Below are 25,716 nucleotides of genomic sequence, written 5' to 3'. Positions count from 1 at the left end.
AATGCATAAGATGCTCTCAGGGAAATAAAAAATAAACCTGAAAAGTCCTCAATGAACTTAAGAAAAATGAAATGTACTGTATACAAAGTAATAGCAATGTTTTGGGATTAGTATCTATAAATGACTGCTATATTCAGTAGTACGATCATCCATGACTACTCTGGAGAACTTATGATGAGAAAAGCTATCTAAAACCAGAGAAGAAACTGATCATATTTGAATAAAGATTGAAGCATTCTTTCTCTATTTTTTAAACAATTTTTGGAAGGCTTTTATTTTCATTAGGGTGGGCAATCTTGACTTGTATGGAAATGTTCTGCGTAACTTCACAAGTGGTTTCTTTATTGTGGATAGGGATAAGAGAGAAAATCTAGAACTCAAAAAATAAAAACAAATGTATTTTTTTATTTTGAATGTAACTGAAGAAAATATCAAATAAATAAAAAGAATCCCTGTTAGAAATATCTCTTATCATCTCAATTCCATTTTATAGCCTCAAAATTTTTCCTTATTTGAATTATATTTGAAATTATTCAAAAACTTTTGTGGAAAAGTTTGTGGCACAAAATAAACAAAGCAGAGCTTGGGCAGAATTTCTTATAGATATCCTTTCTTTATTGAGAAACAGCCTGGGATAATGGAAAGAGAGTTAATTTCATATTCAGCAACACATAGATTCAAATTAGGTTTTTGAAACCTTATGTGTAAAAATGGAACCTTTCAGTGCCCTAGGAAATACTCTGAGGCTACAATTTGAAGAGAAGGTATATATTAGTAGAGGAAATTTCCCCTTTATATTTCACTATACTACTGAAAACAGAATCACTACTTCCCAGAATGCACATACACACAATGAGAGGGAAAGAGAAACAGAGACAGAGAGAGACAGAGAGACAGAGAGTCAGAGAGACAAAGAGACAGACAGACAGAGACAGAGACAGAGAGACATAGACAGAGAGAGACAGAGACACCCTTACTACTTGGATTTAATTTGAAAGACCTGATTTATTCCTCTTTTGGCCATGAAACTTCAGCATATAGGATTCATATAACAACCACAGGCTAATGAAGGCTCTAATCTCTCAAAGAAAACAATGAGCATTTTTGAATGAAAATCTATGGTTTTAGAGCATTTTTTAATATAAAACCACTTAAGTTACTTTAAAAGACTTTAAGATTTGGTGGGCTTTTCTGACCTCAGAATAGTGCAATGATATATCAAGCCAAACTAAACCTATCATTGCAAAGATAAAAATTAAAGGTTTTAAACATGTACTCTGTGTTTTAATTGTAGCTTACAAAATTGATAACAAATACTCTAGATACACCACCCCCAGTAATGTAAATCCTGTTGCAATCTATTTACTGAGTTATTCAGGAAAACTTGAGTGGTAAAATTGACATATTATCACTATATCCTCTCCTGCCAATCATTCAGACTTAATCTGTCTTGATCGAATGTGAAATCTTTGAGAGTAGGGACTTCATTTTTTGCACCTCCAATGTATTTAACATAAGCAAGTGCTTAATAAATATTTGTTGAATAACAGATTAATTTTTACTCTTCTTTCCCATTTCTATTTAGTCACCATGACTGATTAGAACTCCCTTTGCAATTTCTCCTATGTCTAAGTTTTCTTTTCCATTCCATTCTTTGTATAATTCTGGGCCTTATCACTTCTCTCTTGGACTATTTCAAAAGTTTAAGTGATCTCTTTTGATCTTTTCCCATTCATTTCAAAAAATTCAAACAACCCCATATTCTGATAATAGTCCTTTTTTCTCATGTCACTTCTTTGTCCCAAAACTTTCAATGAATTCCCAGAACCTAATAATTATATCTAGTCTTTTTATCCTGGCCTCCAAAGTCTTCTAGAATTTGTTTCTAACCTATCTTCAGAGCTTTGGCTCCTTCTACTCTTATGGAACCCCTATATTGATATACTTAGCTAATTCTTTAAATAGACTTTTATTTACTTTGTACTTCAATACTGTTCAGACCCTCACAACAGAAGCTCCATATTGTACAAATACAAGAATCCTTATCAGTTCTACATCCTATGAAGCCTTCCCTAACTAGAAATGATCTCTCTCTACGGAACTTCTATAACACTCAATGGTTGTGCAATTTATTGGAAACATTTATTTTTGCCCAGAAACAATTAATCCTGTTTCTTCAATTGTATATTACTTAATTTACCCAGCTAGAATAAAAGCTCTCTGAGGATTTTGGCTATATTTTATAATTCTTTCTAGCTCTTTCAGTATGATGAATAATATTGTGTACATCAACCAATCATTCAATAACATCACTATGTGTTAAGCATTGTGGCAAGTATTGGGAATAAAAATAAAGCCAAAAGACAATCACTGCTTTTGTGTACAGAATCTAATTAGAGGCTACATGTAAGCAAATCTATTTAAATAAGCTATTCAAAAAAATTGAAAATAATCAGTAGAAAAAAGTATTAGCATTAAAGAACATCAGAAAAGTTTTTCTGATAAAGGGTGAATTTTAGTTGGGAATTAAAAGAAGCAAAAGATGTTAGGCAATAGGGAAGAAGAACATTCCAGGCTTGGGAAATATCCAGTGAAAATTGTTAGAGTTAGGACTTGGAAAATCTACTTCAAGGAACACAAAGAGTCTGGTATCACTGATATAACAGACCCTCATCTTGAATCTATTATTTGATTGACTTTTGCTTATGAGAGGCCAAATAATATCCCCTACATCTCTCTTTGTCATAGCTTTAAACTCCTCATCTATGAAATGAGGGACCTGGATTTGGTGATTTCTGAGCTACCTTATAAACTATAAATTGATGTTCCTATCAGTTAAACCAATTTCAATACTAAATGAAATACTTTTGTTAAGCATACCTCTAGCTTCCATTCTCTTTCTGTTACAAGTAAAATCTAAAAGTAAAAATTCCAATTTAAAATGAATTCCAATGTAAAATGAATTACAATGTAAAATGAAAATAGCATGTATACTTTAAACAGTGGAGCTCAGAAACTTTGCTGAGAAAGTTTGCTCAAAATAAGAAACATCACATTTTCAAATATCCCAGTATATAAATATTCTATATATCTCTTTGAAGCATTCTTATGTTATTGGACAAAGACAAGGCTTCTACCTTAGAATTTAATATTTTATTTTCCAAGTAAAACTGATTTAAAATTGCTTACAATGATTAAAAGACTTAGCCAACCCAAGTTAAGCTATTTTTTTTTTCTTTTCATTGATCAATAACAGGAATTAGAGAATGTGGCAGAGAGGCAAAAGAAAAACATTCTATTTGAGGTAATAATTTTATATCTAATGATTCATTTTTTTCCATTTCATTTTACAATCTTTGAAAGAAAAGGGGCAACATGGAATAGTGGTCAGAGAAAGCCATACTTAGAGTCAGGAATTTGGGTTAACATTCTGCCTCTGATACATATTAACACTGTAACCATGGACTAGTTCCTCAATTTCTCAGGAACTCAGATGACTCTCTAAGATGATACATTTTTAAAAGAGTTGTAGCACATATCATTGAAAGAACTTTCCACATCCATAGGCACTAAAAAAACCCACAGGTTCCAAACAGCATCCTCCTCTTGGAGAAAAAACAAAGGAATAAACTATAATTCTGATAAATGATATAAAGAACTGTGCAATGAAGGAATTTCCTTTAACAATCCTAGTTGTCAATTATTCTTCAATTTAATTTTAGTAGTTTCCTAGAACATTGCAAGGTTGTCCGTGATCTTATAGCCAATATATAACAGAAGGGAAATTTGAAACCATATATTCTCTACTTCAAGGTCAGTTCTCTGTGTATATTATCCCAAAGCAAGTGGTAAAATAGAAGAAAAAAAAATGATACAGATGAGGATTTGTTTACAACTCCTTTTTGAAGGGAAAAAAAAAGCCTACAATTCTAATACATTTGTGATGAATACTGCCAACCACATTCAGAGAGAAGACTATGGATGAAAGCATAATATTTTCATTTTGTTGTTGTTATTGTTTATTTACTTTTTTCTTTCTCATATTTTTCCATTTTGATCTGATTTTGTTTTGTGCAACATGATGAATATGGAAATATGTTTAGAAGAATTGTACATGTTTAACCTACATCAGATTATTATTATCTTGGGGAGGGAGAGAGAAAGAAAAAGTTTTGAAACACGAAATTTTGGAAAGGTAAATGTTGAAAACTATGTTTTCATATATTTGGAAAAATAAAATAATGTTAAAATATAGATTAAAAAAGATTATGCCTGTCGATGACTAAATAAGATGTCCATATTAAACTGAAATGAAAACATTAATATAAAGTAAAATGTTTCTTATTATTATTAGAACTCTTTAATTAGAAGGTTTACTTTCTGCTTTAAAAAAGAGATGTATATATTTGAAATGTTATGCCTAAAAGGAAAGTACAAATGTATGCAATGCATCTATTTCCTTTGGGAAGGTGTGTTTTTTTTTAATAAAATAAATCCAAGCCTAAATAAATCAATAACACAACAATACTGATCTATGCTCAAGTATAGGCAGGATTTGTAAGGACTTGAATTAATTGGCATTTCATATACTTATAGAGATTTTAAAACAAGGGTACCCAGCCAGGAGCAGGAGTCTCATCTGATATGAAATGAGGACAAAAAGGACATTTGCCTAATTTCATTTTTTAAAGAGGGAAAAAAAAAAAAAAAAAAAAAAAAAAAACAAGAAAACATATCCTGAACTCTCTGCATGTTGCAAAAGAAAAATGGTAATTATTTTGTTATGAACGGCTTGTTCTTTCCCTTTGAGTCATGATCTAAACATAAAATTCTCCCAAAGAAATAAAAGAGACAAACTTGTGCCAAACAGTGAATGAGAATATACTTACTTCCCTCAAAGGATCATTAAGCTCACTGAGGATGTTTTCTTCATCAAAGATTTTACCCTGGTACCTGTGTTCATAGTAGTCATGAATCTTCTGGCGCATATCAGCTGGTAACTTGTGGAATGACATGTATTGTTCTACTTGCTTATACTGCAAGCGAAAAAGAGAAGAGGAAGACATTATATTCTGCATTACATGAGGAAACCACTGTAACTTTTTCTATATATATGCACATAAACATTTATTAAGCTTTTTATTGAATATCAGACTCTAGGCAATGCTCCTAAATTAGACAACAATGAAAAATCCCCTTCCCTCAAGAAGCTTATGTTAGACAAGAGAAAATTTAAAAATACCAAAAGAAATTTCAAATAAATATATGGTAATTTGATGGGAGATGCCCTACTCTTGTAAGCATTCTTTATATGAGGAGCATTTTTCTCTATAAGGAATAGAGAAATTGCTTATTCTAAAAGATGTGACAAACTTAAAAATTATTAAAGCTTTCTATTTTCAAAACATATGCATGGATACGTGTTCAACATTTACCCTTGCAAAACCTTGTGTTCCAAATTCCCCCTCCTTCCCCCCACCTCCCCTAAATGGCTAATAATCCAATATATGTTAAATTTGTTAAAATATATGTTAAATCCAATATATGTATACATATTTATACAATTATCTTGTGCACAAGAAAAATCAGATTAGAAAGGAAAAAATGAGAAAGAAAACAAAATTCAAGCAAACGACAACAAAAAGAGGGAAAATGCTACTTTGTGGTCCACAAGTAATTCCTGCAATCCTCTCTTCGTGTGAAGATGACTCTCTTCATCAAAAGATCATTGGAAGTGGCCTCAATCATATCATTGTAGGAAAGATGTCCATCAGAATTGATAATTGTATAATCTTATTGTTGGCATGTATAATGATTTACTGGTTCTGCCCATCTCACTTAGCATCAGTTTATGTAAGTCTCGTCAGCCCCATCTAAAATCATCCCACTGAACATTTCTTACAGACCAATAATATTCCATATATTCATATGCCATAACTTATTCAACCATTCTCCAACTGACAGGCATCAACTTAATTTCCAGTTTCTTGCCACTACAAAAAAGGCCTGCCACAAATATTTTTGCACGTGTAGATCCCTTTCCCTCCTTTAAGACCTCTTTGGAATTATAAACCCAATAGAAATATTGCTGGATCAAAGGGTATGCACAGGTTGGTAACTTTTTGAGCTAAGTTCCAAATTGTTCTTCAGAATGACTAGATTCATGCACAATTCCATCAACAAAGTATTAGTGTCCCAGTTTTCCAACATTCATCATTATCTTTTCCTGTCATCTTAGCCAATCTGACAAGTGTGTAATGGTATCTCAGAGTTGTCTTAATTTGCATTTCTCTGATCTATAGTGATTTAGAGCACCTTTTCATATGACTAGAAATGGTTTTAATTTCTTCATATGAAATTTGTCTGTTCATGTCCTTTGACTATCAATTGCATAATGGCTTTTTAAAATTTTTTCTTAATTTTATAATTATAACATTTTTAGACAGTACATATGCATAGGTAATATTTTTACAACATTATCCCTTGTACTCCCTTCTGTTCCAAATTTTTCCTCTCCTTCCCTCCAAACCTTCCCACAGATGGCAGGCATTCCCATACATATTAACTATGTTATAGTATATCCTAGGTACTATATATATATATATATATATATATATATATATATATATATATATATATATATATATATATATATATATATATATATATATATATATATGTGCAGAAACGAATTTTGTTGTTGTTGTTGTTGCAAATGAAGAATTGTATTCAGAAGGTAAAAATAACCTAGGGAGACAAACAAAAATGAGTTTACACTCATTTCCCAGTTTTTATTCTCTGGGTATATCTGATTCTGTCCATCATTGATCAATTGGAATTGGATTGGCTCTTCTCTATGTTGAAGATATTCACTTCCATAGGAATACATCCTCATATAATATTGGTGTTGAAGTGTATAATGATCTCCTAATTCTGCTCATTTCACTCAGCATCAGTTGATGTAAGTCTCTGCGAGCCTCTCTGTATTCATCCCGCTGGTCATTTCTTACAGAACAATAATATTCGATAACATTCATATACCATAATTTACCCAACCATTCCCCAATTGATGAGCATCCATTCATTTTCCAGTTTCTAGCCACTACAAAAAAGGCTGCCACAAACATTTTGGCACATACACGTCCCTTTCCCTTCTTTAGTATTTCCTTGGAATATAAGCACAGTAGTAGCACTGCTGAGTATGCACAGTTTGATAACTTTTTGGGCATAATTCCAGATTGCTCTCCAGAATGGCTGGATTCCTTCAGAACTCCACCAACAATGCATCAGTGTCACAGTTTTCCCACATACCCTCTAACATTCATCATTATTTGTTCCTGCCATCTTAGCCAATCTGACAGGTGTGTAGTGGTATCTCAGAATCGTCTTAATTTGCATTTCTCTGATCAATAGTGATTTGGAACACTCTTTCATATGAGTGGAAATAGTTTCAATTTCATGATCTGAGAATTGTCTATTCATATCCTTTGACCATTTGTCAATTGGAGAATGGCTTGATTTCTTATAAATTAGAGTCAATTCTCTATATATTTTGGAGATGAGACCTTTATCAGAACCTTTAGCTGTAAAAAATGTTTTCCCAATTTGTTACTTCCCTTCTAATCTTGTTTGCCTTAGTTTTGTTTATACAAAAGCTTTTTAATTTGATGTAATCAAATTTTTCTATTTTGTGATCAATAATGATCTCTAGCTCTCCTTTGGCCACAAATTCCTTCTTCCTCCACAATTCTGAGAGGTAAACTATTGTATGATCCTCTAATTTATTTATGATCTTGTTCTTTATGCCCAAATCATGGACCCATTTTGATCTTATCTTAGTATGTGGTGTTAAGTGTGGGTCCATGCCTAGTTTCTGCCATATTAATATCCACTTTTCCTAGCAGTTTTTGTCAAATAATGAATTCTTATCCCAAAAGTTGGGATCTTTGGGTTTGTCAAACACTAGATTGCTATTTTTATTTACTATCTTGCCCTGTGAATCTAACCTATTCCACTGATATACTATTCTATTTCTTAGCCAATACCAAATGGTTTTAGTGACTGCTGCTTTATAATATAGTCTTAGATCAGGTACAGCTAGGCCACCTTCATTTGATTTTTTTTTCATTAATTCCCTTGAAATTCTCTACCTTTTGTTCTTCCATATGAATTTTGTTCTTATTTTTTCTAGGTCATTAAAATAGTTTCTTAGGAGTCAGATTGGTATAACACTAAATAAATAGATTAGTTTAGGGAGTATTATCATCTTGATTATATTTGCTTGGCCTATCCAAGAACATTTAATATTTTTCCAATTATTTAAATCTGACTTTATTTTTTGTGGCAAGTGCTTTGTAATTTTGCTCAAATAATTCCTGACATTCCTTTGGTAGATATATTCCCAAATATTTTATATTATTAACAGCTATTTTGAATGGAATTTCTCTTTGTATCTCTTGCTCTTGGATGGTGCTGAGGATCTATGTGAATTTATTTTGTATCCTGCAACTTTGCTAAAGTTCTGAATTATTTGCAATAGCTTTTTAGCAGTCTTTGGGGTTTTCTAAGTATACCATCATGCCATCTGCAAAGAGTGATAGCTTGATTTCCTCATTACCTACTCTAATTCCTTGAATCTCTTTCTCGGCTCTTATTGCTGAATCTAGCATTTCTAATACAATATTGAATAGTAATGGTGATAGTGGGCAACCTTGTGTCATTCCTGGTCTTAACTGGGAAAGATTTCAGTTTATTGCCATTACATATGATGTTTACTGACAGTTTTAAATATATGTTCCTTATTATTTTAATGAATAGTCCATTTATTCCTATACTCTCAAGTGTTTTTAGTAGGAATGGATGTTGGATTTTATCAAATGCTTTTTCTGCATCTATTGAGATGATTATATGGTTTTTGTTAATTTGGTTATTGATATAGTCGATTATGCTAATAATTTTCCTAATATTGAACCATCCCTGCACTGGTATAAATCCCAGTTGGTCATAGTGTATTATCCTGGGGATGATTTTCTGTAGTCCTTTTGCTAATATTTTAGTTAAGATTTTAGCATCAATATTCATTAGGGAGATTGGTCTATAATTTTGTTTCTCTGTTTTCAGCCTACCTGGTTTAGGTGTCAGTACAATGTCTGTGTAATAAAAAGGAATTTGGTAGGACTCCTTCAATCCCTATTTTTTCAAATAGTTTATATAGCATTGGAAAATTAGTTGTTCTTTAAATGTTGTTAGCATTCATATGTAAATCCATCTGATGCTAGGAATTTTTTCTTAGGGAGTTGGTTAATACCTTGTTCTATTTCTTTTTCTGAAATGGGACTATTTAGACTATTTACTTCTTCCTCTGTTAATCTGGGCAAGCTATATTTTTGAAGGTATTCTTCCATTTCATTTAAGTTATCAAATTTATTGGCATAAAGTTGGGCAAAGTAGCTCCTAACTATTGTTCTAATTTCCTCTTCATTAGTGGCAAGTTCTCCCTTTTCATTTTTAAGACTAACAATTTGCTTTTCTTCTTTCCTTTTTTAAATCAGGTTTACTAAGGGTTTGTCTATTTTGTTGTTTTTTTCATAGAACCAACTATTAGTTTTGTTAATTAATTCAATAGTGTTTTTTTTTAACTTTCAATTTTATTAATCTCACCTTTCATTTTTAGAATTTCAAGTTTTGTCTTTTTCTGAGGGTTTTTAATTTGTTCCTTTTTTAGCATTTTTAGTTGTAAGCCCAATTCATTGAACTTCTCTTTCTCTATTTTATTAAAGTAGGCCTCTAGAGATATAAAATTTCCCCCTATAGCTGCTTTGGCTGTATCCCACACATTATTGTCATTTTCTTGGGTGAAGTTATTAATTATGTCTTTGATTTGCTGTTTCACCCAGTCATTCTTTAGTATGAGATTATTTAGTTTCCAATTATTTTTTGTTCTATTTTCCCCTGGCTTTTTGTTGAATGTAATTTTCATTGCATTGTGGTCTGAAAAGGATGCATTTACTATTTCTGCCTTACTGAACTTGATTTTGAGGTTTTTATGTCCTAGTATATGTTAAATTTTTTTGTAGGTTACATGAACTGCTGAGAAGAAAGTGTACTCTTTTCTGTCTCCATTTAGCTTTCGCCAAAGATCTATCATATCAAACTTTGCTAGTATTCTATTTACCTCTTTGACTTGTTTCTTATTTATTTTGTGGTTTGATTCATCTAATTCTGACAGTGCAAGGTTGAGATCTCCCACTATTATAATTTTGCTGTCTATTTCTTCTTGTAGCTCTCTTAATTTCTTTTGTAAGAATTTAGATGCTGTAGCACTTGGTGCATATATGTTTAATATTGATACTGCATCGTTATCTATGCCCTTCCTTATCTCTTTTAATTAGATCAATTTTTGTTTTTGCTTGATCTGAGATGAGGATGGCTACCCCTGCTTTTTTGGCTTCACCTGAAGCATAGTAGATTCTGCTCCACCCTTTTACCTTTATTCTGAATGTATCACCCTGTTTCAGGTGTGTTTCCTGTAAATAATATATAGTAGTATTCTGTCTTTTAATCCAGTGTGCTCACTGCTTCCTCTTTATGGGGGAGTTTACCCCATTCACATTTATGGTTAGAATGACTAATTCTATATTGCTTGCCATCCTGTTAACCCCTGCTTATGCTTTTCTCCTTTCCCTCCTCTTACTCCCCTCCCCAGTATTAAACTTGTGAGCACCACTTGCTTTTCACAGCCCTCCCTTTTTAGTATCCCTCACCCACCTTAAAGTTCTTCTTCCTATTTTACCCCTTTTTCTCACAATTTCTGTATTCCCTTCCCCTTAGCTTACTCCTTCCCTCTCACTTTTCAATGAAGTGGAAGAAGTTTCACCATAAATCGAATACGTTTATTGATACACACTATGTTCATCCCCCTTCTTTCTTTCTCTCAGATGTAATAGGTTACCTTTGCCTCTTCATGTGATGTAATACCACCACTTTATCCTTTTTCATGATATAATTTCCTTTCCACCTCTAGTTTCTAGGACAACTTATACATGTGTTCTTTACATATCTTTATGGCAGAAATATAGTTCTCAACATTTCTTTTTACCTTTTTAGAAATCTCTTGAGTTCTGTATTTGAAGATAAAACATATTGTGTAGATCATGTTTTTTCATCATGAATAGATGTAATTCATTTATTTTGTTATATGTCCATCTTCTTCCCTGGGAAATGATGCTCATTTTTCCTGGGTAAGTCATTCTTGGTTGCATACCAAGTTCCTTAGCCTTTCGGGATATCATATTCCAGGCCCTTTGTTCCTTTAATGTGGATGCTGCTAGATCCTGGGTTATACTTATTGTGGTTCCTCCATATCTAAATTGCTTTTTTCTAGCAGCTTCCAATATTTTTCCCTTTGTCTGATGGTTCTTGAACTTGGCCACTATATTTCTTGGCGTTTTTGATTTTTGGGTTCCTTTTAGTTGGTGATTGATGAATTCTTTCAATGTCTATTTTACCCTCTGTTTCTAAAACATCTGGGCAGTTTTCTTGGATAATTTTCTGGAAAATAGTGTCCAAGATCTTTTTTCCCTCACATTTTTCAGGGAGTCCGATTATTCTCAAATTGTCTCTCCTGGATCTGTTTTTCAGGTCTGTTGTCTTTCTAATAAAGTACTTGACATTATTTTCAATTGTTTCATTTCTCTGGTTTTGCTTGACTACTTCTTGGTTTCTCCTTAAGTCATTCATTTCTACTTGTTCAATTCTAATTTTAATGTTGTATTTTATTCACTCACTTTTTTATATTTTTGTAATTGTTCAATTGTGTTTTTAAGTGAGTTTTTTTCTTCTATGGAATTTTTTTCCTCTTTCAACCATTTTATTTTTTAGAGAGCTGTTTTCTTTGTCCAACTCATTAATTTTATTTCTCAATGATTTGATCTCTTTATCCACTATGGATGCTTTCTCCAAAGAAGTCTTGTGAGAGCCTTTTTGATTTCCTCTATGAGAGTCTTGTGTATTCCTCTGGAGACAGTCTGCTTTTAGTCTCCTCAGGATTTGAAGTCTGCTCTCTATCCATACAGAAGCTGTGAATGATTAGAGCCCTTTAAAATTTTTAGTTCATTTCTTCAGAGAGGAATAAAAAAACAAAAAACAAATTGACAAGAGAAACAATTGGTCTGTTTCTGGGAGGGGGAGGGGGCTGGATGGTGTTACTGGGCTTTCTCTACAGACTGCAGGAGACAGCAAGGAGGCACTAGCAGGACAGCAATGGCTTCGAGCTGTGTCAGGGCCCTGAGGCTTTAAGAACGAGCTGAATCACTCTGGGTGATCTGGGGGTATCCAGGTCCAAAGATAAGCTAGCTTTCTGGGATTTTATTTTTTACCTCTGGTGTTTACACTGTCTCTGCTGATGCTGGTTTGCTGCCAAGACAGAATATCCATACTGGGGTAAAGGTCTTTCCATAGAAATGGCAGAGATCACACCCTCTGGTCTGAGAAGTGTGAGCTTCCTGCCTCACTCTAGCTGCTTGCCGTCAGCCTGGGCCCAGTCTGTTTGTCCCCTCCCCTGAACAAACACAGACCTTTTCTGGCGAATTTCAAGGATGTCTTCTGTTGGTAATTATTTGTGGGTTTTTTTTCCAGTCAAGCATTAATTCTGAGGCTTTAATTCTTCTCCTTAATTTGCCTTGCTATTACTTAACCTCCCCCTGTTGGAGTCCAGTCCCTGTAGTGAATGAAGGGTGTGATAGTCAGGAGTTCAGTTAGAACTCTTCAAATTTTATTGATCAGGACCACAACTATATACATACCTTAAATGTTTAGAGATTTGATACACAGCACACTTTTTTGAAGTTCCTATAGCTAAACAAGATCTACTGTGATATAAATAATTAACCCCCTTAAGCCCAAGATCTTGGTTACTTAGGCAGAGATGTAAATAGTTGAGATACACATCAGGGTAAAGTTTATTATACCATTGTCTTAAGTGTCTTTCTCCCAAATGTCTTTAGTCACATTGTGGCTGTTTTTCCTGTCTTAAGTTCAAAGGTTTGCCTCTAATCCATTGAGTAGTGTTTGAATTTTGTTTTACTCCCTATATTTCTAATTTATAGTATTATCAAGCATGCCTCTGATTTTTCAATAGAAAAGAGAAGTTGCTGAGCCAAATTACAGTAAGTTTCAAGACCTGGGATGGATTATTACCTCCTGGCACTCTACATTTCCCCATCCATAAATTCCTCCCTTAATGTGTCTCCCTCAACCTTTCCTTTCCGTTTTATCCCATTCCCATTAATCTATATATCTTATTCTATATATCTGATTAATCTAAATTCCATTCTATACCCACACCTTATTTTATTTATTTTATCCCTTTCCCTACACACCTGTTCCACTGCCATTACATTAAATAGCCTTCTGTACCTTTATCCTTTGCCCATTAATCTATACACCTTGTCCCACTGCCATAAATCTTCTATACCTTCCTTTATTCTATTTCCTTCCCTCATCTGTTTCCCCTTATTTTTTTATAGATTTTGGAAGGTATTATACCCTTCATGGTATATAATTATATAGTGATGCCTATTTAACCCATTCCTGATGGGAGCAGGTTTTCAGAACTACAATACTTCCTTCCCCTTCAAATGCAGCTATGTTTATTCTTCCTCTGTGCCTCATTTGTATAATATAATTACTATTTTTACCTTTTCCTAACCATTTAGCTTTCTAGAGTCAGATAATACTATTCTCTTCCCCATTATTTCTTTTGAGCTATCCAGTTACTGATGCAGATCTTAAACCTATGATATATATTTCAACATAGAAAAAAAAGACATAAAAAATCTGTCCATATTAAGTTCCTTGAAATTAATCTTTGATATTGGCTCTTATATGTTAAATTTTCTATTGTTTTGGCTTGGCTTAAACAAATTTCTGAAAATCTGCAAGTTCATTGAATATTCATTTTTTCACCCATTCAATATTGTAGATAATGTTGCTGTATATTATATTTTTGGCCACAGGCCTAGTACTTTTGATTGACAGATTATATGATTCCAGGACCTTTAATTATGGCAACTGAGAAGACCTATACAATTCTAATTGTAACTCCAGACAACACAGAGCTCAAGCACCTGTGCGCCTCCTCACTGCCATCTTGGCCAGAAGTTCCCACTGTAACTTTTTCAATAACTTCTATACAAATACATTTTAAGTAGTTTGTTCAAATAGTTATTTCCTTTAAGGAAAAAACATCAGTCCCCACCAATGCTTAATAATATTATTGAAATCAATCAGTCAAAGAATACAATATAATGATTCATTAATCAGAAGAGAGAGTGAAAAGAATTAACAGTGAATTATTTAAAAGTATTTAGGTACAGAACTACTATCTAATTTCAGAACAGTAAAAAAAAAATAATAATGCCATTTTCTTTGGGGCTTCTATTCAATTTGAACTGCTAAAGTGTTCTGTGATAAAGTTGTTTTTAAAAATAACCACCTCAACTGAGGGAAATATTTTCTAATCTATTAAGTAAATAGAATTTAATTCAATTCAATAAATATTTATTACATATTTATTATGAGCACAGTGTTATTTCATAGTTAGAAATCAACTTCAAATTAACTGAGTATCAAATAAATTAGTAAATTTTATTTTGTTTTTTTTTTTCTCTTCCATCTCATGTTGAAGATTTTTAAATCCAATGCTCCTTTCAAATGTTTTGAATACTTTTTTTTTTAATTTTTTTTTTAATTAATTAATTTATTTATTTTTTTGCTGGCTCATCTTTAAATGCAGGCCCAAGTAGGAGGAAACCACAGATTGGGAAAAGGAGAATATTTATGACAAGCAACAAAAAGAAAAAAAAAAAAGAAAGAAAAGTTCTTGCATGTGTTCTAGTGTTTTACAAATCCTCCGTCAAGGAAAGGGGCTTTTCTTGAACCCCTTGAACACTTTGGGGAAAGCATTGTAGTACTTAGGCTGTCTTTTTAAAAAATTATTCTTCAGTTAAGAAACATAAGTATTTAAGGGCCTTGAAAAGTTGCATAACTTGAAGAACATATGATTTTAATGTTGATATGATTCTCAACTTAGTATAATTTTCATTTCATCTTACAAATCAAAGAGATGATTGTGAAAGTAATGAAGCCTTCTCCTCCAAATGAATGGCCACCATCATCTTTGCCTCATATTTCATTAGCTTTCACACATACATATACAACGCACATACATATGATTTTAGGAAACAAGTGTCTACAACAACTATAAGGAAATAGGGAGTGGATTTTTAATTTCAGTGCTGTTAAAAACTTCTCAATTAGCAAATTCCCTCTGGTCTTAGAGTGTTGTCTTGAGTTAAATAATTTGCCCAGGGTCAGATAAGCAGTATGTTTCAGAGGTAGGACTTGAAATCAAGTCTTTTGGACCTTGATGTCAACTCTTTTTTTTTTTTTTTTTTATTCATTTTTCCAAATTATCCCCTCCCTCCCTCCACTCCCTCCCCCCGATGACAGGTAATCCCATACATTTTACATGTGTTACAATATAACCTAGAAACAATATATGTGTGTAAATACCATTTTCTTGTTGCACATTAATTATTAGCTTCCGAAGGTATAAGTAACCTGGGTAGATAGACAGTAGTGCTAACAATTTACATTCACTTCCCAGTGTTCCTTCTCTGGGTGCAGTTATTTCTGTCCATCATTGATAAACTGGAAGTGAGTTGGATCTTCTCTATGTTGAAGATTTCCACTTCCATCAGAATACATCCTCATACAGTATTGTTGTTGAAGTGTATAGTGATCTTCTGGTTCTGCTCGTTTCACTCAGCAACAGTTGATGCAAGTCTCTCCAAGCCTCTCTGGTCATTTCTTACAGAGCAATAATATTCCATAACCTTCATATACCACAATTTACCCAACCATTCTCCAATTGATGGACATCCATTCAACTTCCAGTTTCTAGTTACAACAAAAAGAGCTGCCACAAACATTTTGGCACATACAGGTCCCTTTCCCCTCCTTAGTATTTCTTTGGGATATAATCCCAATAACAGCAATGCTGGGTCAAAGGGTATGCACAGTTTGACAACTTTTTGGGCATTGGATACTTTGAATCTGTTATAATTAATTTTAGTCATGTCTTTGTTGATTTCTTTTTGCTCATTACTTCATTTTCAATCTCTTAGAAACTTGTTGGCATTTTGGCATTTTGAATGGATGTTTTTCACATTTTTTTAAACCTTACTATTTTATGAAGAAATCCATATGCATAAATGCTACAGATTTAATTTATAATAAAACAGCTAAAATATATGTTTTATTTTTCATTCTCAGAAGCCTGCAAAAAAGTATGTGTGTATAGCTTTACCTAAAATGTATCAATATCAAGAGAAAGTCAAATATAGGCAGAGAGAAAAAGAGGGATGGAGGGCATAAGAGAAGGAGGAAAAGAGAGAGACAGAGAGCGAGTGAAAAAGAGAGAGGCAGAGAAAAAGAGACAGACACACACACACACACAAACACACACACACAGAGTAATGGAATAGTTTACAGTGATGGGCAAGATTCTATGTATTCAATCCCAAGTTCTAATACTTATTAGTTCCATGATTCTTGTAAGCATTGTTAGAAGGATTCTTTTCCAGGTATGTTGACTATAATGATACACAGTTTGATAGTAAATGTGACTTTCCAATTCTTAGACTATAGACATGTCACTCAAGCTTTCTGCATGTCAGGTAATTTTGTTAGTCATAGATAGAGTGAATGGAGAGCATTCTCATATAGGAAGTCACAGATTTTTCACTTATTTCCACACAAACCAACACAATAGAAGGAGTGGGAAATCCAGCAAACTAAAGATATGACTAAATTGTCACCAATTCAATTCCCATTTATTTTGATTCAAAATAATTCTGAGACCTAAGTTTGCAATCACTAACTTTTGTTGTTATTAACGTTTCTTCTGCTTAATGTGAAGTTATTTCATCTTTCTTACTTTATCAAAAAAAAAAAAAAAAAAGCAACATAATTTCTGAAAGTGTAAAAACTTTACTTGCAAAGAGATATCATTTGGATGGTAATTAGAGGAAGACAAATTCTATAATGTCTCTCCAGTAAGTTACAAAGTACTAGTTATATAAAAGGTGTTTCAGAAAAGAAACAAAGTCTTATTGTTACTTTTTCTCTCCTGTAATCATTCATTTATAAAGTGAAAAGGTAAGATACTATTCTAATTGAATAAAATAAGAAACTGGTTTCAATTTTCAAGCGCAGAAATGAAAACAACATAAAAAGTAATATTAATGTGTTACTCATCAAGCATGACATGATGTATTTATTCTCAAGTATCTATTAAGAACACACACACACACACACACACACACACACACACACACACACAATTCACAATGAAAAATCCTGTTTCAATCTCCAGTATTGATCAAATATCAATCACACTTTGAAAAATTTAAATTATAACGCTAATCTATTAGGAGTGTTACACTATATAATTACTGTCATATCCTAGAATGAACAAGCATTAGAGGATGAAGCAATGACATTTTAAGAGAAATACAGAGAAATAGGAAAGATTTGGAAAAGGGTAAAAATGCAAAATGGATTGTGTTGTTATGGTTGGAATGAGCCTTATCCAAATATAAAATTGATTATAAAAGAGTTCAAGGGGAAAATAGGGAGGAAGCAAAAGTCTGAGCCTTTCCAAAAATTGAATCATTGTTGCATTATAGAAAGGTAGCTAATGATAATATATAACAGTATGTGGATACAGGCACACCAGTTCCCTGTTGATGGAGTTGTGAATTGGTTTAGCCATTCTGGAAAATAACTTGAAATTACTGTTAAAAAAGTAGCTAAAACATTGAAACATTTTATTCCATTGATCTCATAATTAGGTATATATCTCAAGGACGTTAATGATTTTTAAAAAGATATTTACAGCAATATTTTTGTTTATATTAGTAAAATATTAGAGAAAAAGATAGTTGATCCTTGATTCATTAACATAAGATAATATTATTAAATTGTATTACTAAAAAGAAATATAATGATCATAGAGAAACATGGAAATACAAGCTAAAATCATCAGAAGTAGCCAAAAATGCACACTTAGTACATCAATATAAAAAAAAAAAAAAAGAATATAAATGACAAAAATTAAATTGAAGGTTTTAAGACGATTATGTCAATTTGGGTTCCAAAGAAGAAATGATGCCATTTCATGCCTTATTTCCATAATTGAAGGATTATGTGTATTAGGTAATACATGTAATGTCAGAATATTTGAATGCGTGTTAGTTTTGATGAAATTTTGCTTTTTTTAGATTAAAAGGGATACTTCTCTAAGAGCAGAAAAGGGATAATTAAATGATAGAAGAACTAGAGATAAGAATAAAAATTATTTTACTGTAAAATATTTTGTCACATGCTTGCAATATAAGATTATTTAAAATTCTGTTGCAAAATAATCCTTTTTAAAATGAGTCAATTTACTTGGAGCCTTTTTTTTTTTTTTTTTTTTTTTTTTTTTTTTTTTTTTAAGCAGATACACATTTCATGTTATTTTCTACAAGGCCCGATATATATAGTGGAGGATAGATAAACATTTTTCATTTGCATAAACAATATATACATGAACATTATAGACATTGGGTAAAATAGAAATTCCATTATTTCCTTTTAGTAAAGTGAATATGACCTGTAAAGTACCTTAAGAATATTAATTCATGAAAAATGTATATAGAGGGGTGGAGCCAAGATGGTAGAGAAACTGCAGGGATTCATCTGTACTTTCCCACATACTCTTCCAAACAACTTTAAATAATGCCCCCAAAGAAACTCCTAAGTGACAAAACAATAAAAGCACAAGGTAGAATAATTTTTTAACCTAAGATAATTTAAAAGTTATCTTTCAGCCCATAGATGGTAAGGGGATCAGACAACTGGCCAGAGGAAGATTGAAGGGTAACTTTGCTGGCACCAAAGACAGAACTTTGTTTCACTGCCCATAATTATATCCAGTTTACAATCCTGGGTCTCAATGAGACCCCTTGTGAGGAGAAGTACTAGGACACCAGAGTTTGAGGTCACAAGGGAAAGTGAGACTCTGGTCATAGTTCAAGGGTGGAAAAGAGTGATGATAACTTTCAGACCAAAACACAGAGTAGAAAGTAGTAAATGCAAGTCTCACTGAATAATACCTCCATTAAAAAAACCAAAAACACTTCTGGCCAAAATGGCAGCGTGGAGGCAGACAGCTGCTTGAGCTCCTCATTTTCTCTCAGAACTTACTTCATGACAAGCCTCAGACTTAATGCTTGACCCAGAAAGAAATCCACAAATAATAACCAAAAGAAGACATCCTTGAAAGTCACCAGAAAAGGTCTGTGTTTGCTCGGCAGAGGGTGAATCAGACTGGGCGCAGACTGAGGGCAGGCAAGCCAGAGCGAGACAGGTAGCTCACATAGCTCAGACCAGAGGGGGAGGAGTATGATCTCTGCTGTTTCTGAGAAAAGACTTTTTCCCCAGTGTGGATACTCCATCTTGGCAGCAAGCCAGGAGCAGCAGAGAGGGTGTAAACACCAGAGGTGAAGATTAAAACCCCGGAAAGCCAGCATCTCTCAGAACCCGGCCACCCCCAACCCCCACCTGGACTGACTCAGCGCATTCTCAGAGCCTCAGAGCACAGACTCAGTACAGTCATTGTTGTTCTGTTAGTGGCTCTCAGCTGCCCTACCCCCAGTCTGTAGAGGAAGCCCATTAATACCATCCAGACCCATCCCCCACAAAACAGACCAATTGTTTCTCTTGTCAGTTTGCTTTCTTCGATTCCTACGCTGACAAAATGAACAAAAAATTCAAAAGGGCTCTAACTATTGACAGCTTCTGTATGGAGAGAGAGCAGACTTCAAACACTGAGGAGACTAAAAACAGACTGACCCCAGATGAATCCCCTAAGAGGGATATGAGCTGCTCCTCAATACAAAAGAATCTCATAGAGGAAATCAAAAAGGCTCTCACAAGAGAGCTGGAAGAAAAATGGGAAAAGGAAAGGGAAGCTTGGCAAGAGAGCCTGGAGAAGTCATCCCATGCATTCAAAGACAGAGTGGATAAAGAAATCAATTCATTGAGAAGCAAGATTAGTGAGCTTGAAAAGGTAAACAAGTTCAAGGAAAACAGGATTAGTGAGCTGGAAAAAGAAAACAGCTCTCTAAAAAATAAAATGGATAAAATGGAAAAAAATCCCATAGAAGATAAAAACTCAATTGGACAATTACAAAAAGATATAAAAAAAGTGAGTGAAGAAAATACATCATTGAAAATTAGAATGGAACAAGTATAAATGAATGACTCAAGGAGAAACCAAGAGGTTGTCAAGCAAAACCAGAGAAATGAAACAAGTGAAATGAATTCTAACCATAAATGTGAATGGGGTAAACTCCCTCATAAAGAGGAAGCAGTTAGCAGACTGGATTAAAAGTCAGAATCCTACTATATGTTGTTTACAGGAAACACACCTGAAACAGGGTGAGACTTTCAAACTAAAAGTAAAAGGTTGGAGCAGAATCTATTCTGCTTCAGGCAAAACCAAAAAAGCAGGAGTAGCCATCCTCATCTCAGATCAAGCAAAAACAAAAATTGATCTAATTAAAAGAGATAAGGAAGGGCATTATATCCTGCTAAAGGGCAGCATCTATAATGAAGCAGTATCAATAGTAAACATATACACAGCAAGTGGTGCAGCATCTAAATTCTTAAAAGAGAAATTAAGAGAGCTGCAAGATGAAATAGACAGGAAAACTATAATAGTGGGAGATCTCAACCTTGCACTCTCAGAATTAGATAAATCAAACCACAAAATAAATAAGAAAGAAGTCAAAGAGGTAAATAGAATACTAGAACAGTTAGATATGATAGATCTTTGGTCAAAGCTAAATGGAGACAGAAAGGAATATACTTTCTTCTCAGCAGTTCATGGAACCTATACAAAAATTGATCATATACTAGGGCATAAAAACCTCAAAATCAAATGCAGTAAGGCAGAAATAGTAAATGCATCCTTTTCAGACCATAATGCAATCAAAATTACATTTAATAAAAAGCCAGGGGAAAATAGACCAAAAAATAATTGCAAACTAAATAATCTTATACTAAAGAATGATTGGGTAAAACAGCAAATCATAGACATAATTAATAACTTCACCCAAGAAAATGACAATAATGAGACATCATACCAAAATGTGTGGGATACAGCCAAAGCAGTAATAAGGGGAAGTGTTATATCTCTACAGGCCTACTTGCATAAAATAGAGAAAGAGAGGGCCAACGAATTGGGCCTACAACTAAAATTGCTAGCAAAGGAACAAATTAAAAACCCCCAGACCAACACAAAACTTGAAATTCAAAAAATAAAATGGGAGATTAATATAATTGAAAGTAAAAAAAAAAAAAAACTATTGAATTAATTAATAAAACTAAGAGTTGGTTCTATGAAAAAACCAACAAAATAGACAAACCCTTAGTAAACCTGATTTAAAAAAGGAAAGAGAAAAAGTAAATTGTTAGTCTTGAAAATGAAAAGGGAGAACTCACCACTAATGAAGAGGAAATTAGAACAATAGTTAAGAGCTACTTTGCTCAACTTTATGCCGATAAATTCGATAACTTAAATGAAATGGAAGAATACCTTCAAAAATATAGCTTGCCCAGATTAACAGAGGAAGAAATAAGTAGTCTAAATAGTCCCATCTCAGAAAAAGAAATGGACCAAGCTATTAACCAACTTCCTAAGAAAAAGTCCCCAGGATCAGAAGGATATACATGTGAATTCTACCAAACATTTAAAGAAGAACTAACTCCAATGCTATGTAAACTATTTGAAAAAATAGGGATTGAAGGAGTCCTACCAAATTCCTTTTATGACACAGACATGGTACTGATACCTAAACCAGGTAGATCGAAAACTGAGAAAGAAAACTATAGACCAATTTCCTTAATGAATATTGATGCTAAAATCTTAAATAAGATATTAGCAAATAGACTTCAGAAAATCATCCCCAGGATAATACACTATGACCAAGTGGGATTTATACCAGGAATGCAGGGCTGGTTTAATATTAGGAAAACTATTAGTATAATTGACCATATTAATAATCAAATTAATAAAAACCATATGATCATCTCAATAGATGCAGAAAAAGCATTTGATACAATCCAACATCCATTCCTACTAAAAATGCTTGAGAGTATAGGAATAAATGGACTATTCCTTAAAATAATAAGGAGCATATATTTAAAACCTTCAGTAAACATCATATGTAATGGTGATAAACTAGAACCTTTCCCTGTAAGATCAGGAGTGAAACAAGTTTGCCCACTATCACCATTACTATTCAATATAGTACTAGAAACTCTAGCCTCGGCAATAAGAGCTGAGAAAGAGATTCAAGGAATTAGAGTAGGAAATGAGGAAATCAAACTATCACTTTTTGCAGATGACATGATGGTATACTTAGAGAACCCCAAAGACTCTGCTAAAAAGCTATTAGAAATCAGAATTTTAGCAAAGTTGCAGGGTATAAAATAAATCCACATAAATCCTCAGCATTTTTATACATTACCCACACAATCCAACAGCAAGAGTTACAAAGAGAAATTCCATTCAAAATAACGCTCGATAGTATAAAATATTTGGGAATATATATACCAAAGGAGAGTCAGGAATTATATGAGCAAAATTACAAAACACTTGCCACAAAAATAAAGTCAGATTTAAATAATTGGAAAGACATTCAGTGCACTTGGTTAGGCCAAGCAAATATAATAAAGATGACAATACTCCCCAAATTAATCTATTTATTTAGTGCTATACCAATCAGACTCCCAAGAAACTATTTTAATGACCTAGAAAAAATAACAAAAAAATTCATATGGAAGAATAAAAGGTCGAGAATTGCAAGGGAACTAATGAAAAAAAAGTCAGAGGAAGGTGGTCTAAGTGTACCTGATTTAAAGCTATATTATAAAGCAACAGTCACCAAAACCATTATTGGCTAATAAATAGACTAGTTGATCAGTGGCATAGGTTAGGTTCACAGGGCAAGATAGTGAATAAAAATAGCAATCTAATCTTTGACAAACCCAAAGATCCCAAATTTTGGGATAAGAATTCATTATTTGACAAAAACTGCTGGGAAAACTGGAAATTAGTATGGCAGAAACTAGGCATGGACCCACATTTAACAATACATACTAAGATTAGATCAAAATGGGTCCAAGATTTAGGCATAAAGAATGAAATCATAAATAAATTGGAGGAACATGGGATGGTTTACCTCTCAGACTTGTGGAGGAGGAAGGAGTTTGTGTCCAAGGGAGAACTAGAGACCATTAGTGTTCACAAAATAGAAAATTTTGATTACATCAAATTAAAAAGTTTCTGCACAAACAAAACTAATGCAAACAAGATTAGAAGGGAAGTAACAAATTGGGAAAACATTTTTACAGTTAAAGGTTCTGATAAAGGCCTCATCTCCAAAATATACAGAGAACTGACTTTAATTTATAAGAAATCAAGCCATTCTCCAATTGATAAATGGTCAAAGGATATGAACAGACAATTTTCAGATGATGAAATTAAAACTATTTCCGCTCATATGAAAGAGTATTCCAAATCACTATTGATCAGAGAAATGCAAATTGAGGCAACTCTGAGATATCATTACACTCCTGTCAGATTGGCTAAGATGACAGGAACAAATAAGGATGAATGTTGGAGGAGATGTGGGAAAACTGGGACACTGATGCATTGTTGGTGGAGTTGTGAAGGAATCCAACCATTCTGGAGAGCAATCTGGAATTATGCCCAAAAAGTTATCAAAATGTGCATACCCTTTGACCCAGCCATACTACTACTGGGCTTATATCCCAAGGAAATACTAAAGAAGGGAAAGGGACCTGTATGTGCCAAAATGTTTGTGGCAGCCCTTTTCATAGTCGCTAGAGGCTGGAAGATGAATGGATGTCCATCAATTGGAGAATGGTTGGGTAAATTATGGTATATGAATGTTATGGAATATTATTGTTCTGTAAGAAATGACCAAAAAGGAGAAATACAGAGAGGCTTGGAGAGACTTACATCAACTGATGCTAAGTGAAACGAGCAGAACCAGAAGATCATTAAACACTTCAGCAATGATACTGTATGAGGATGTATGCTGATGGAAGTGGATATCTTCAACATAGAGAAGAGCTACATCCAGAAAAGGAATACTGGGAAATGAGTATAAACTGTTATTTTTACCTTCTGAATCCAATTCTTCCTGTGCAACAAGAAATTCGGTTCTACACACATATATTGTATCTAGAATATACTGTAATATATTTAACATGTATAAGACTGCCTGCCATCTAGGGGAGGGGGTTGGGGGAGGAAGGGAAAAAATCTGAATAGAAGTAAGTGCAAGGGATAATGTTGTAAAAAATTACCCATGTATATGTACTGTCAAAAAAAAAAAGTTATAATTATAAAATAAAATAAAAAATACTGTTAAGTAAAATTAAAAAAAAAAAAAAAACAAACCAAAAACTTACAGGTTGCTAGAATTACTTCTGAAAATAACTGCACCAAAAAAACTTGAAGCTTTGTATAGTGTCTTTTCCACTCTCGAAGGAGAGAAGGAGAGTTTCATGTTAACAGAGTTAAAATTCAAGCGCTGGCTAAAAAAAAAAAAAAAAAAAAAAAAAAAAAAAAAAGAAAGAAAGGAAAAAAGGAAAAAAAAGCAAATAGTAAAAAAAAAGATTCTGAACATAGAAAGCTACAATGGTGACAACAAATATCAAAATACAAACTCAGAACAAAACAACAAAGTCAAAACTCCTGCATCTAATATCTCATAGAAAATCATAAATTGACCTCAGGGAATAGAATAGCCCATTAAAAAAAAAATTAACTATCAAGTCAGAAAGGCAACGAAAAAATTGGAGAGAAATGAAGGTGACATAATATCATGAGAAAAAAGAGTCAACAGGTTGGTAAAGTAGGCACACATACACACACACACATATGTCCACATACTAATATAAAGAAAATTAAATTTTAAAAACACAGAATAGGCCAAATGCTAAAAAATGAACAGAAACCGTATCAAGACAAGAAGATCTTGAAAATGTTGCATAAATGGCCAAGTAAAACAAGATATATATATATATATGTGTGTGTGTGTGTGTGTGTGTGTGTGTGTGTGTGTATTTAATTCACTGAAGAGAACACCTTAAAAAGCTGAATTGGCCAAATGAAAAAGGGATAAAAACTCAATGAATAAAATCATTCCTTAACAATGGAATTAAGCAAGTAGAAAAAAAATGATTTTATATCCATAAATGACAAATAAAATAAAAGAGTGAAAAAATAGAAGCCAATGTGTTGTAAAAACAACTAACCTGGAAATAACTGCAGGAGAGATAACAAGAATTATTAGACTACCTGAAAACTGATTTAAAAATAAAAAGATCCTAGGCATCATCTTTCAAGAATTATTAAGGAAAAGTGCTCTGATATTCTAGAACTAGAAGTTGAAATATTAATTGAAAAAAAATCTACCCTTTACCTCATGAAAAAGGTTTCAAAATGAAAATTCCTAGGAATATTATAATTAAATGCCAGAGCTCCCAGATCAAGGAGAAATATTGCAAGCA

The 25,716-nt window shown here is 33.0% G+C and overlaps 1 protein-coding gene across 3 annotated transcripts in view; it reads right to left on the bottom strand.

Annotated features, from left to right (window-relative positions):
* HCN1 (hyperpolarization activated cyclic nucleotide gated potassium channel 1) overlaps positions 1 to 25,716 on the bottom strand; it is a 612,097-nt gene that overhangs the window by 133,599 nt on the left and 452,782 nt on the right. For all 3 annotated transcript variants that reach the window (XM_074282554.1, XM_074282553.1, XM_074282556.1), the window contains one exon: positions 4,890 to 5,036. In XM_074282554.1, coding sequence (XP_074138655.1) covers positions 4,890 to 5,036 — 147 coding nt within the window. The remainder of the gene's footprint in view (positions 1 to 4,889; positions 5,037 to 25,716) is intronic.

This window comes from Sminthopsis crassicaudata, chromosome 1 (assembly GCF_048593235.1).
Source record: "Sminthopsis crassicaudata isolate SCR6 chromosome 1, ASM4859323v1, whole genome shotgun sequence".
Taxonomy (NCBI): domain Eukaryota; kingdom Metazoa; phylum Chordata; class Mammalia; order Dasyuromorphia; family Dasyuridae; genus Sminthopsis; species Sminthopsis crassicaudata.
This window is presented reverse-complemented; position numbering and strand designations above follow the sequence as displayed.